Source organism: Lepisma saccharinum, chromosome 15 (genome assembly GCF_977018435.1).
Source record: "Lepisma saccharinum chromosome 15, izLepSacc3.1, whole genome shotgun sequence".
Taxonomy (NCBI): domain Eukaryota; kingdom Metazoa; phylum Arthropoda; class Insecta; order Zygentoma; family Lepismatidae; genus Lepisma; species Lepisma saccharinum.
Genome location: NC_139243.1, coordinates 34,651,586 through 34,666,078, shown reverse-complemented (window position 1 = coordinate 34,666,078; position 14,493 = coordinate 34,651,586). Strand labels below are relative to the sequence as shown.

Below are 14,493 nucleotides of genomic sequence, written 5' to 3'. Positions count from 1 at the left end.
TCTTGACGCTGAAACGATATTTTTCTACAAATACCTCATCTCTCCTCTCGTCTCCTATCTCTTATCTCCTTCTCCTTCTTCTCTCCCCTTCTTCTCCTCTGCTTACATGTCATATCGCCTTCCCTCCTGTTCTCGCCTCTTGTCTCCATCACATTCTTCTCCACTCCTCTTATCTCCTCTCCTGTCTTAGATTTCCGAGTCCACTGCACTCTTCTCCTCTTCTTTTCGTTCTTCTCATGTTCTCTCTTTTACTCTACTCTCAACTCCCCTCTTCTGGTCTCCTCCTCTCCTCTCAAACCTCCTATTCTCCTCTCCTCTCATCTCTTTCCCTCCTCTCTTCTTCTCTTTGCTCCATTTTGCTCATCTCTCCTCGCATCTTTTTCCTTTCTCCTCATTACTTCTCCTATCCACATCTGTCCTATCTTTTATTCCCTCCTTTACTTTTCCTCTTCTCCTTTCGCTCTCTCTTTTCTCCTCTTATTTGTTGTCCCTTTTCGTTCCCTCTCTCCTCTTTTCCTTTGTGTAGACTCATCAGCGATGAAGTACTAGAAAATCGATTTTCTTTCAGAAAGTATTTTTTATTTGCGACAAATGTACGTAATACTGATATATTTTTTAAAGTTTTATAAAATAATACTTGGTTTTATTCCTTTCGCGTATTTCATAAATATCTATTGTGCATATGGCAACCCTGAAATTCAGCCTAGCTCTACGCGCAACCCACCAGCGCCTTACGTAATTTGGGTTGCCTAGTTTAAAATGTCGTTGTCCTAAAACTTTTGAGAGACACTGTACAATTTATTGGGAGTTCCAAGTTCCAGGGGCGCTGCCACCCAAATATCATATATGGGAAATGTTCAGAATCCCGTGTGCAGAATAACACTCACCCCTCCTCCTCCAGGCCCGGCTCTAGATAAAATTTTCACCCGGGCGAGGTATACTTTTGGCGCCTCCTTACTGTTAGTGTTAAAGAACACGTTTATTGTAGGTAAGTGTTTATTTAGTACCTACATAATAATATCTCTTAGAGCTTAAATTGCTACATGATTTTGTAACATACTTATTTGTCATGCAGCATCCACACACAAATCCAACACTTTTTAAAACAAATAACAATCAGAAATAATGTTTTGGCGCTACTCAAAGGAGACGCCCACGAGGGCGGCGCACGGGTCATTAAGCCCCCCCCCCCCCACACACACAGAGCAAAGGACATACAGAGAAAGAGTGAATGAAACAGAAAGAAATATAAAAGTAAGAGAAAGAGATGGGTACGTAGGGGACAAAAAATACTGTGACGCATGCTTGCATACATACAGAATAAAAATGCCGTTTTTCGAGAGATCGTAGCGTAGAATCGAGACCTCGATGTTACTTTTGCTGTCCTCTATCTATACGCTGCTAACCCCAGGGATCCCGGATTCGAATCCCATATTGGGTATAGCTGGTCTTTGTGAGTGTCCTTTCATCAGTATCATCACTCATCCTCATTATCGCGATTAGCCAAAAGTGGCAGAAAAGCGACGCTAAATAACAAACTTTAAAAAATTTAGACACTGTAAAAGTTCGTCGGTGTTGGAAGGCGACACCCCGTATGCATTTCATGCCATTGGGCTTACAATTGGTCGCAGATCATAGAGCAAACAATTTACACAGTAAATATTTTAAATACAGTTATGTTTAATATCCCCATTCTCCAAGAATAACATTCTTATTTTACATGAGCAACACTCCATAGACCACGCTTTTTTTTAATCCTTGTTCCATATTCCATCAATTCCACACATTTCCATGTCGCTTTATTTCTTAGTTAATTTGATGCTATACACAAACAAGCCATACTTTTTTGTGATTTTATTAATTTCAGATTACGGTGTGTACACTAAATATGAATTACATTTTCAGGATGTCAAGTATCTAGCATCAAATGTTTCGTGTGGTCAGTAATAGAAAGCTTCAATTTTATGCTTTAATATTTAAGTTCGACATGTTTACAAATATGGTCGAAATGACTGTAAAGCTGATGGGTGATTTATGAACACGAAAGAATCGTTGCTTGTAGATAGTTCTTAACCAATATTTACGTATGATAAGTTACTAACTCTTTTTTATGTACTAATCATATCAGGTTCCATGTGTGTGTTTAGGAAGATAAGTGACACGCGAGTTTTTTGAAAAAAACAATCACAAGTTACAAGTATTTTTTTAAGGTTATATAACGTATGAGCTAACAACTATGTTTGAAGTTGATTTATTTTCTTAAGATTCTATTACTAGACAAGGGAAGGAATGCGATACAATTCAACAAAATAGTGGTGTATTTTGTGTTCAGTGTTTGGTTTTTCAAGTCAAATATTCATCGTAGGTTATATTTTTTCATTGATAGTGTTTGTGTGTGTTTCAGTGTGGAATTTCTTGCATTCGGGAAACTATATGCGAATTTATTCGTACGGAAAATTTAAACGTGAATTTTCCCTCACAATTATGTAAGCCGCTAACTTCCGGTGCGGAATGGTAGCACAGCGCGCTATGACGCCAGGGTCCCTGGGTTCGAATCCCGGCCTGGGCATGGGTGTTCTTTGTGAGTACCCCTTCATCAATCTCATCATATCTATACTCATCCTCATCTTCGCGATTAGCCAAAAGTGGCAGAAATGCGAAGTAAAATAAGCCAAATCAATAAATAAACCAATCAAAAAATACTTTTATCAGCAGCGAGAATCTTGGACACACCAAAAATATTGGGTTGTTGGGGACTTCTATGGACCAAGAAGTTAAGAATCCACCTTTTGAACATCATTTTCCTGAAGAAAGAAAAGAAGCAATAGAGTTATTTCGCCCCCTCTTATTCATAATATTTTGACTCCTCTCCCTCTTAAAATACCCTGGGCAAACAGCTCAAATTAAATATTCACATGCATTGTGAGGTAGATTGATCAATGTTTACTTATTGGGCTAGTGGGAAAATACTGGGCATTTTTGTGTATACTTGTGGACAACCCCTCCGACACACACACTACTTTACTCTCACACACTCAGTTATACGACACAGTTTCTGCTATATTATTGTAGTTAGTAGTAGCAACAAACAAATATATTCTACTCTATACCGCGTTTGTTACAACCTGTCCCGGTTCCCGCGCTAGGCGATCGCTGGCTTCTCTCCGTGCTGGGAAAGTCAAAGCCAGGCAGCCAATTAAATTACGCAACGTCAGAACAGCGCCTACGTAAGCGCCTCTCTTCTGGCTTCCATTCGCTGCTCGCTGCCCAGCAGACGATTTTTTCCTCGTTTCTCATTGGCACCGAAACTGTCGAGCGATCCTTAGCGCGGGAAACGGGACAGGTTCTACCAAACGCGGTATAGTATGGGACATACGAAGTGTCTATCTAAACCCGACGTTAATCACCACATCAAAACAAGCATTCCCTCGTCCTTGATCAATCCAATTATGTTACTCTTTGCTAGTTTCTTTCACGTTTATCTCAATATTGCCCTACCGGTTTTGCCTTGACCTCTCGACAGGGCTCTTACCATCAGGTTTACCAATAAGGATACTGCAAAGTTTTCTTTCTTCTGCTATGAGTACCTTGTGGCCTTCTTATCGAAGTCTTCTTGATTGGATAATACACCTATACATATTGGATACATAATTCCTATTGGATAATACATATTTCTGAGCATTTGAATGTGCAAACAACGAAATGTGACTCTATCTAGATGTATAATGTAATATGATTAGTAAAATATAATGAACCACGCAAGCCTAATGTATATAAATAAAACTCTTTAAAAATAAACGTTTGGTTTAGTGTATACAGTGCACTCTTTTTAATTGGAATATTTTTCGTGTCCTCCTTGGAGTTTGATTTCCACAGAGTCCACTGTATATGTCTCTCATTATCTTTGATATACTCGTATATATAAATATGTATAAAATGTATAGCATTAACCTGCACATTTCAACAAATCATGAAAACGCAGCTATTGTGTAGGTGATGTGATCAGCACCACGCTCCGGCCGCGACTTTTACCCCCATGGTTGCCTTCAGGTGCACACATTACTGGAGACTGGGTGAATCCCGTGGCTGCCTTATAAAGGGATGTAGCACAAAAAACCTACGTGAAATTCCATCCCTACCGCGGGAATTAAACTCAGGTCTTCTGTGTGGTAGTCTCCTATCGACTGAAACACCAGCAAACGCTCTCTTTACAGACCCCGCCCACCCACACACAAATCCACAAATGTGAATCTAGAAAATATTGCTTTCCAAAATATATTTTTGTAATATACAATGAGAAAAACAAGAACATTTTTGGGAAAAAGTTAAAATTATCGCGCCTTTAGTAAGACTAAAAAAATCACGAGCAATTTGTGTGGTCTCTTTCATATGCACATGCCCTTCTCATGAACGTCCGGAGAAGGGGGGGGGAGCACGCCCCCAATGGAAAATGAATGTCCACCTAAAAATTACATATTTCACACATAATTTCATTCCAGTCACAGTAACTTATTTAATTATTATAAGGATGTTGAAGAAACATGATAATTTGAGACTGAAGCAGTGTTTTTTTGAGGTGACATCCTTATTATGGGGAAAAATATGCTTGCTTTGTCCCCCTGGAAAAAAATTACCTTGCTTCCTGCGGACGTCCATGGTTCCTCTTGAATTATATGCTCATTCTCCAGTAAGAAATAGGCCGCCCCCGTGGCGGAGTGGTTAGCACATCGCGCTACGACGCCAGGGGTCCCGGGTTCGAATCCTGGCCTGGGCATGGATGTTTGTGTGTGTCCATTCATCAATTTTCATCATATCATCATCACTCATCCCCGTCTTCGCACATTAGCCAAAAGTAGCACAAGAAGCGAAGTAAAATAAGCAAATCAATCAATGAATCCATTAAGAAATACATGAGATTCTAGTAATTTAGGAACGGGGAACTCACCCCTACACATTGCCCTTGTGCCCTCACCATACCAGCCCTCGTGACGGATTACTCCGCGAGTTTTAGTAAAAAATCGAGTACATGATTTCATTACGTGCAAGTGAAAAATAAAAATAAAAATTTCTGCATCAAACTGCTACACGAGGAAGCCCCATTGAAACATTATCCTTCGTAGAATACGTTTGCGTTGTAAAACCGTAATAGACAAGGCATGAAGGAAATTCCTCAAGTTAACACCTGTTTGACTTCTTTGACAGGAAGTGACGTAACCCAGAGGTATGTTAACTGTGGAGACAATGGACTCGTCGGCAGTAGCTGTGTAGCGGTGATGCACGGCGTTTCAAGTTGTACTTGATGCTTATCACTTCATCCGCTCTTGCATGTTTTGGCATTTGTTACTCTAGGGTTTTAGGTGAAAGAGTTGTAAATGACATAGAAGCATCACACTCACAATCACTTCAAGTCAAAGACTGTTGCAATCAGTGATGTACCGTTTGCCTCATAGTTTACATGATCCACGATGTAAAGTACAAAGAAAAAAAGGATATTTACAATGCTGTCTTAAAGCAAAAGTGCAATATTTCAATCATGTGTGTTCGTTTTCCTCTGAAAGCATTCCTATTTGTAACAACAAAACATTACTAGCGTCCCCAATAGCTTAGTGGTAATGCTGTCACCTTGTAATCAAGGTCTGTAAAAGTGAAGTTTGACATAGTTTTTTACTCAGATAAGCTAATCGGGACTAGACCTTTAGTGTGAGCCGAACGACTGCACGTTAAATACTATAGTTCCAGCTTAGATTCCAGTGGAAAATTTAAAGTTTAGGTTTAATCATTAATCTATATATGCGTGTATTAATTGGACGTACAACACGGTTCGTACTATTTTCACGCATTCTTTTAATTGAAAAGTTACTTACTCATTGAGTTACGATGCACATCAATCTTTTGATGCTTATTAACTACTCCAATTTCAGAGATAATTTTCACCTGACATTGACGTTATATTAATACGAAAATAAATATTCGATGTATTTTTAACAGAAGCTGCATGCAAGGCGTTTCAGGAAAGTTCGCTGGAAGAAGCAATAAATAAAAAGTGTGTCAGCAATCCGGAGAATCACATCTATGGCCTTCAAAATTAGCCTACATACGTAACGCTGGAAGATTTGAGAAAACATCTCCTCAAGTATCGGCTGCACCAACATTCATCTGGATTTCTGGAATGATCGGGAAAACTATGTACATCCACGATACTTTAGTTTTGAGAATAATAAGTAATCTGCCGGAGCCGAATTTGGTGAATATGGCGGATGATTCAGCACTGCAACCTTTATCTGGGCTAGAGAAGCATGAACAATCTCAGCAGTATGAGATTGAGCATTGTCATGTTGAAAGTCGCACATGACTAATGCGCTGCAACAACCGTTTGAGGATTTCATGATAGAATTCAGCATTTGATACATGCTAACACATCTATTAAATGAGTCATGCAACGTACTCATATATTTCCATACCATATCCATCAACAGTTCACCAAAATTTTCTGACAACCTTGTATGTGCTGGAGCTTGAATTACTTTTTGTTGAGAAATAAGGCATTAAATTAAATCAAAGGACAAGGCATGTCATCATTTTTAGCATAAAAGCTGGAAAATGACATTTGTCTTTAAAATAGACACAAACCCTTTAGTATTAAAGCACAAACTGACTTTTTATAATTAAAACAAAACTTGAAAATGTGTTGAATTTTCGCTATTTGCACTAATTTAATTATTTTAAGCTGTTAGTTCTGTATGGCAAGGATATATTACATTCCTGTCGTTAAAGTGTTTTGTAGAATTAATATATTTTTAAATTTATTTTATGTGTACTGGTAGAATGACGTGTGTTATTGATGTACGCATGGAACTGATTTTTTTTATTAACATCCATTAATTCCTGGTTTCATTTTTTATCTTTTCTAGAATCACTTCAACCTCCACGTTTCATCACACATCCTTCAGCATCTGGCAGTATTGTTAGTGAGGGCAGAACAAAAATTCTTCAGTGCCAAGCTCTTGGTAAGTAACACTTTCCATCCTAAAATTACAGTAGGTTTTGCAGTTTTGTTGCAAAATCAGAGGGCATCCCGAGATAATTAGGAAAATTGATTTCGGTCGTCGCTAGTATGTCGAGGGTTAAAAGTTGTGTTATTTCAATGTTTGATTAGTGCCTCACGTATTCCTCACCATATTTTCTGTTTTTGGAATTGTCGCGAATTAGTGAGTTGCCAAATTTCACTGTCTCCGCTAATAAGATCTTCAATCGTATGTTCCCACCAATGTATACAAACAATGACGTATTTATGGCTGGCCAGGGGGGTCCGGACCCCTCGAAAAAATTACCAAGTATAAATCAAATCATGAAAATGCACTTTTTAGCATTTATTATATAATCGATTTCCTCTTAACATATTGGAAGGCAAAGATTAACATCTCCTATAACCCGGTTCTTCTATTTTTCACTCAGTTTTTTCGATTTATTACATTTTTATTTTGGTTATTCTGTTTGACTATTAACTAAATGAACTTTATTTCTGTTATTAGCAATAAAATTAACAAACTTTCTGTTTTTTGTAACTAAATGAACCATGATAATTTCCAGGGGGGTGTCGACGGACCGCCGCTAAATGTTCCAATATTTTCACTGAAATGGCACTTACTTGTTAGTCTACGCGTGGTTTTAGAATCGTACCAAATGATTGTTCCAAATATGTGCTTATTTAGTACTTTTTACACATTATATGTTTCTGAATTTGAAATATGTGTTTATTTATTAACCTAAGGCAAGGAACCTAACCACACTAACTGAGCGTTGCATGTGTTAGATGGGCCTACATTCTGACTTGGGCGCCGCAAAAAAATCTTGAAACACTAAGGGCGCCATGAAACGAAATAGTTTGGGAACCCCTGCTCTAACCACTGTCCTATCTAGCGACAGCAATGAAATGAGTGTGATGCGAGGGAGTACTTTCTGGGTGCGGTCACAATTGAAACACATTAAATTATAGAAAAAATGAAAGCTTCGTTTAATCGCCATGTTTCTTCATGCATTTTTTGGGAAGGTGTTACGGTTGATGATTTAGGGATGGGGCGGGAGAACTGAAACCACCCTTGATCCACTCCAGAGTCGTCGTCAATGACCTAACCGTATGATTGCAAACTAATGTACCAAGAATTTACGATAGTTTAGTTCAATTTATCCATTATGAATGACCGAAGTCACAGTGATTTATTCACACACCCGAGGGAATGCAGAGGGGTGAATTCTCTTTATAATGCAACATGAAACTTCGTGGTATTGTGGGCTAAGGCTTTCGAAGCAGTTTTTCGTTGTGTAACGTGAGTGCATCGAGTTCCATTAAAGTCATTCCCAGGTTTTCGAGACCGGAGTTCGTCACTATCGTATTCACGTAGCTCCCCAATTGTCCACACAATCTGAAATTTCGGTTATCCCACCACGGATCGAACCAGCGACCGTTCTCAACAAAGGCAAAAGCGCTAATCATTGCACTCCGCGAACGCCTTGGCTTACGTGAAGATGACGTCATATTGTTATCCGGGAATCCTTTATTTTCGATTTCATACGACCATCGGTGGATTATTGAGATGAGTGACGCCGCCAGATCTAGACGGTGAAAACTAATAATAAATTGTCATCATTACTTTAAAGTTAACTGTAATAACAGCGCCCCCACCCCTTTGATACCTCAAATTACCCTAGGAGGCACTTTATCCGGCATTCGTGAATCTAGCTCCTTGAAAGTCAACTTTGCTCCATTTAAGGTGAAATGTAGCTCTTTTATGCGTATCAGGTTTGGCAATTCTGCCAGGATGGCCGTAGGAGGCAAGGAGAATTGCATTACGCTTATGGGAGCATTATTTTTTTTTGTTCTCTCCGGAATATCAAACATCCTGTGGCGTAGAAAAGTACATGGACGGAAAAAGAACACGTTAGACAATTTCTTCGTCGGCGGACAAGACAAAACTACCATTTGATTAGCCGTAACTTGAAGTTGATTCCCCATAAGGAATACATTAGATTTTGTAAATACTTATTCATCATATTTTTCAAACATCGTGTCTAGCTTAATAATCAACTTAGAAAAACAGCTTCCACTTGCAATATGGAGAGAAATTCGTGCTCTTATGTCTAGCCGGTTTTTTTTAGTAGCAGTGCCCATTCCGACGATATTGAAATAAATGCACAACTGGTGCAAAACTGTCACTCTTCCCTTTCACTAGGCTATAAGTTGTCATTTATGGTGATGATTAGAGCTCGGATGTGTATGTAATTACATATTCTATTCTTTTCTAGATACATGCCTTGAACAGAAAACTGTTAACGAATTATATAACTGACATGATTTTGCATAAGTTTTATGTTACATATTTTTATATATTTGCCAGGATATTACATATTTTACATATTTGCTAATTTACGTTACATAAAACAACATATTTCTGCAATTTTTCCCTATTTTGATCCTTTTTCCTATATTTGTGATCTCTGAAACATGATGAAGAAAATTTGTAGCTCATGTAGTGTCATATTTTCTAATCAATGTGATGCATAGCCAAGCGGCTAGGGGCAGCATTAGCAACTGGGATATACATGCTAACAGTACCAAACTGACCTGCCTAACCTATCCACGTATGCATACAATAGCTTAAATAAACAAAATATAACTTGCCAAACCTATTTACATGCTAGTTTATGTTATTATATGCCTACATTGATAGGTTAGGCAGGTTTGGTACCATTAGCATGTATTTCCCAAGGTGCTAATGCTGTCCCTAGCGGCTCATATGCATAGTGCTTAGGGTCACCTAAAATTGACTGCCAAGTCAAAAGACAGGCTGAAGACAAATATATATATATATATATATATATATATATATATATATATATATATATATACCAGGAGCGTATATTCCAGGCTAGCTAGGCTATCTGCGAAGCCTAAAGCCTAGAAAGTAAAATACTGAAGAGACATCTCTTAGAAACTGTGTGAATTAAGCTGATTCACTGAAGTTGGCAACCAGAATTGTTAGGAATTGGCAACCAGAATTGTTAGGAATTGGCAACCAGAATTGTTAGGAATTGGCAACCAGAATTGTTAGGAATTGGCAACCAGAATTGTTAGGAATTGGCAACCAGAATTGTTAGGAGTTGGCAACCAGAATTGTTAGGAGTTGGCAACCAGAATTGTTAGAAGTTGGCAACCCGAATTTTATAAGTTTGCAACCTGACTATTATACCGTTGGGATGGCAACGTGGCTTCCTTGAAGACGTCAAGAATGAGTCTTCTCCCTTCCTCCATAGCCTAGGACCAGATGTCATAGTGAGATAGCCTGGATCTTAGACTTAGCATACGCCACTGATATATACAGGAACTGTTATTTATCGAAAGATTCTGCACATTTCCCCTCCCCCTTCTGTTTATAAATTTTCGTTTCACTTTTAGGTTCAGGCGAAGCACGTAGAACTTAGCATCGGGGGACAAGAAAGATAGTTAATTTCCTGTACATAGCGAATTGCACAATATGTTCCCTTTTAGAGAAAGCACAAAAGTAGCTATATATTTTAATTGTTCTTTCTGTAGATGCTTTTTTACAATTTGTTTTGAAAGTTACAAAGAGCTCTCTTACATATTTACATATTGTACAATAATTTGCGATGTGAAATGTAATTAATAGTTGACAAAATTGGTTGCTGTGCTTTTTTGAGTTTATAAATTGATACAAATTTTAATTTGAACATCTTATGTTCTTAAAACTATGTTGAATATGTTCTAATAAAATAAATATTTAGCAGAATTCTTGAAATTGCTTGAATACTCTATTATAATTAATATGACATATTCTTTAATACTACATATTGTTTTGATAATACATATTTAGGTACTTATTTTATCAATCATTGTTACATATTACATTACATTGTTAGATATTGTACATATTTTGTACTTTGATATTACATAAAAACCGGGATCTAGTGATGACCCTTCTAGCTTGGACCTGTGATTACACGTGGATGTGTGTAACCCTAGATTTTTCAGCACCTAGATTTTATAACACATGTAACATGAATGCTCACTGTCACTTTCTCTTTATTCTCTTATTTTTTCTCTCTTCTTTCAATCTTATTCTTTCACACTCATTTTACATCATTATTTCCCTTCTTTTTGTTTGTTATATTGATTTAAAAAATCTTTGTGGTACTTGTGATACTTGCAGAATAGCTTATTTGCATTTTGTTCAGTGCTTCCAGCTCTGGCCTATATATTTTCTATGTAGAAATTCGAGCAAAAAATGCAGGCTTCACCAGGATTTGAATCCAGGTTCCTGTCATACCATGCCATTGGTTTCCTAACTAAGCTGGGTATTTACATCTCTATGCTGGGAGGAGCCAGGCAACGTTGATGTCAACAGTGTTTCAAAGGCAATATATCCCGTTGTGATAGCACTGGCAGAGATAATTCCATGAAGGTAAAACAGCAACAGCGAAAAATCAGGCAAATCCAGGGCTGGCTCCGTAGCTCAGTTAGTAGAGAAATAGCACGGTATGCTAGAGACCCTGGTTCGAGTCTTGGTCAAGCCTGCATTTTTTGCTGAAATTTCTCCTGTTTGTCACAAATCTTAAATATTTTCCTGTTTTTCAGCAGGAGTCTGATTGTAATTTTGAAAGATAACCAAAAATGTATGTGAATTCTTCTACAACTACTCCTAAAAAGAAATAGTGTTTTACAGAGTAAAGTATGTACCTTAAAGCAAAAGTAATGCATTAGTGTTCTGTCACTATACTTCAAAGATTAACACATTTTTTTACTTTGGAATCTACACATACTTAGTCTAATTTACTTTCCACCATTTCCCTGTTTACATCAACATCACATCGGTTCTCTAAATTTTCCAGTGTAGTGATGTTATATGCACATGAGTTGAAACCACAGGTGTGACCAGGGATTCACTGTTTCCTGCTTACATTGTTCTGGCAAACATAAAACCATTCCTTTTCCACAACAAAGCATGCTTTATATTGGCAATTAAGTCATCCATGTCTGAATTCATCAAAGTAACACAAGTAAAGTAATGTAAAGTAAGGCTTGTTACTTTCAAAATGTAATGAAGTACATCACCCAGGTAATTTTAGTAATGTGATACTAATGTGATCACCAAAAAATGCAACATGTTACTCATATTACAATACGATTGAACTGAAATTTATAATATGAACATATAAAAAAAGTCTTGCCCTTTCCATTTATCGCTAATGCACTCATGCTCAATTTTATGAGAGCAAACATTACATTCAAAAGTTAGTTATTTGCAGGGGGTGTTGCACCATTGAAATTTTTGGATGGGATTTTTTCCTTAAAATAATATAAAATTCAACATTTATATATTTTGCTGAAATATATGTAAGAAAGTTTATAACTTAGGTGCACTATATTCAATCCATTAGATGAAGATATCACCTGACATTTGCACTCATAAAATTGAGCGCTTGCTAAATAATGTACATGATTGTTAACTTTTTATTACTACTACTATTGTTGTTTCAGTAGTATGCAGATGATACTAAATTGATAATAACTAATTTCAGGTTATCCTCAACCAGAATACCAGTGGTATAAAAATGGAAACCCTCTCAGCAATTTCAACTCGGAACACTTTTACAGAATTTTTAGTACAAAGCGTGAAGATGCAGGTAGCTACCAGTGTGTTGCAAGAAATGAAGCAGGTTCCATCTTCAGTGAGAAGATTGACGTTACTGTTGCATGTAAGTGTCTAAAGTAAGGGTAATATTTAACATGTACTTTATTAGGTTCAGAAGCAGAAAACTGAGATTGATCCATGTCTTCTGACCATGAATTCCTTGAATTTTGTATTAATTTTCTTCACAAATGTGAAAAATAAAATATAACATTTAGTAGGAGATTGCCGTGAAAAATATACTTTCATAAAGGTCCTGATGTATATTTAAGAGTGTTTTTGTGCTCTTATTTGTACCAATGAAAAGGAATCGGTTAGTAAAGAAGATCTGGACTTATGATCGATGCCAGTGAAACTGTTTTCAAGATTCTTCTCCTTTTGAAAAAGTGGTAGGCCTATGATATTCCAGATTCTAAACAAATAATTATGTCTGCTTAGAATCTTTGTGTGATTTGCTTCCCATGCCATTTAGATATTCACGATAGTTTGATAGTTTCGTAACCATAATATGCTATTGCAAATATCTAGACAAATATCAATATACATTTTTCTTTGAATATGTGACCTTCCCAAATCTTTGTCAGTTTCACAGTGGACCACCGACACCAGAAAGACTGACACCGTCACTGAATTATACATGAATTTTGTCTTAGAGTAACAATCTTGTTAATGTTCCATCTATAAGTAAAGTGTCCCTATATTTTGAGTTGAGAGTTTAGTGAATTTTATGAGAAATGTTTAATTAATTGCTAATGAAATTGAAATAAAGAATTGAAAGGGTTTAGTTGTCAAAGCACCAGGGTACTGCTTAGGGCAGTTGAAAGTATGTAGAATCTGTTGGCAGTCAAATAGTTTTGACCATTGCTTTTCATTTGTTTTTGTAGTCAGTCAGAACTTATTTTCTGGATATGCCTCATTTATATGTAATATGCTCTACCCACTAAAGGTATATTACTGCTGTTGTTATTGTTTATTTCTGCATGTTGCCGGCTGGATACTATTTTGTCGTATGTTCATCTGCACTAGCTTCTCAGGAGAGCTGTTTAAAGTTTGATTCACATGGATTTAAAAATACACTACAAGATTTGCACAGACATTTTATTATTGTTGATAATTCACACCACCTGACAACCAGATACGTCACTTCAGAACGTGATGCATTAACATGTATGTATGTAACACGATAATGGGATCAGATTATTTCTAACGAAACATGGAGATACAACAAAACAGCATTCAGCCGGTGATGTGAAGCAAGATCGTAGATGGTGGTGAACACCATTTATACCCAGCGGTGTCTAGGGGTGGGTGATCAGCTAGTGAGTCAAGAACCCAGTGCACTCACCACGAAGGTGTTTATTCCCACAAAGGGTAACAAGCATTATATAAAAGTTGTTACATGAAAAAGTAGGGATGGGTGGAGTGTTTTCTATCTTCTTCTGCCCCTCCCTGAAATGTTGTGTTCACCACTGACCATGGAAATAAACTTTGTTGTAATTTATATTTTGTCGTATTAACATTGCTTGTTACTTCATGTAATTTACATGTTCTATTCTTTTAATTAGATATGGGTTTATTTGAGGACCAACTTGAGCGACTAGTAACCGTGGAAGCTGGTCATGCTGCTATGCTGGAACTTCCGTCCATTGAGAGTCACCCTCAACCATCAGTGCAGTGGCAAACAGATGACAATGCATCTCTGTATGACATTCAGTATGCCGTGGGAAGAGACCATGAACTCATCATACTCTCTGCTAACAGGCAAAATCAGAAATCATACAGGTAAAAA

The 14,493-nt window shown here is 37.2% G+C and overlaps 1 protein-coding gene across 2 annotated transcripts in view; it reads left to right on the top strand.

The window, feature by feature from the left end:
• The window catches only part of sdk (sidekick cell adhesion molecule), a 263,671-nt gene that overhangs the window by 143,515 nt on the left and 105,663 nt on the right, over nucleotides 1-14,493 (top strand). For both annotated transcript variants that reach the window (XM_083136801.1, XM_083136800.1), the window contains exons 2-4: nucleotides 6,912-7,007; nucleotides 12,595-12,771; nucleotides 14,270-14,486. In XM_083136801.1, the coding sequence (XP_082992927.1) occupies nucleotides 6,912-7,007; nucleotides 12,595-12,771; nucleotides 14,270-14,486 (490 nt within the window). The remainder of the gene's footprint in view (nucleotides 1-6,911; nucleotides 7,008-12,594; nucleotides 12,772-14,269; nucleotides 14,487-14,493) is intronic.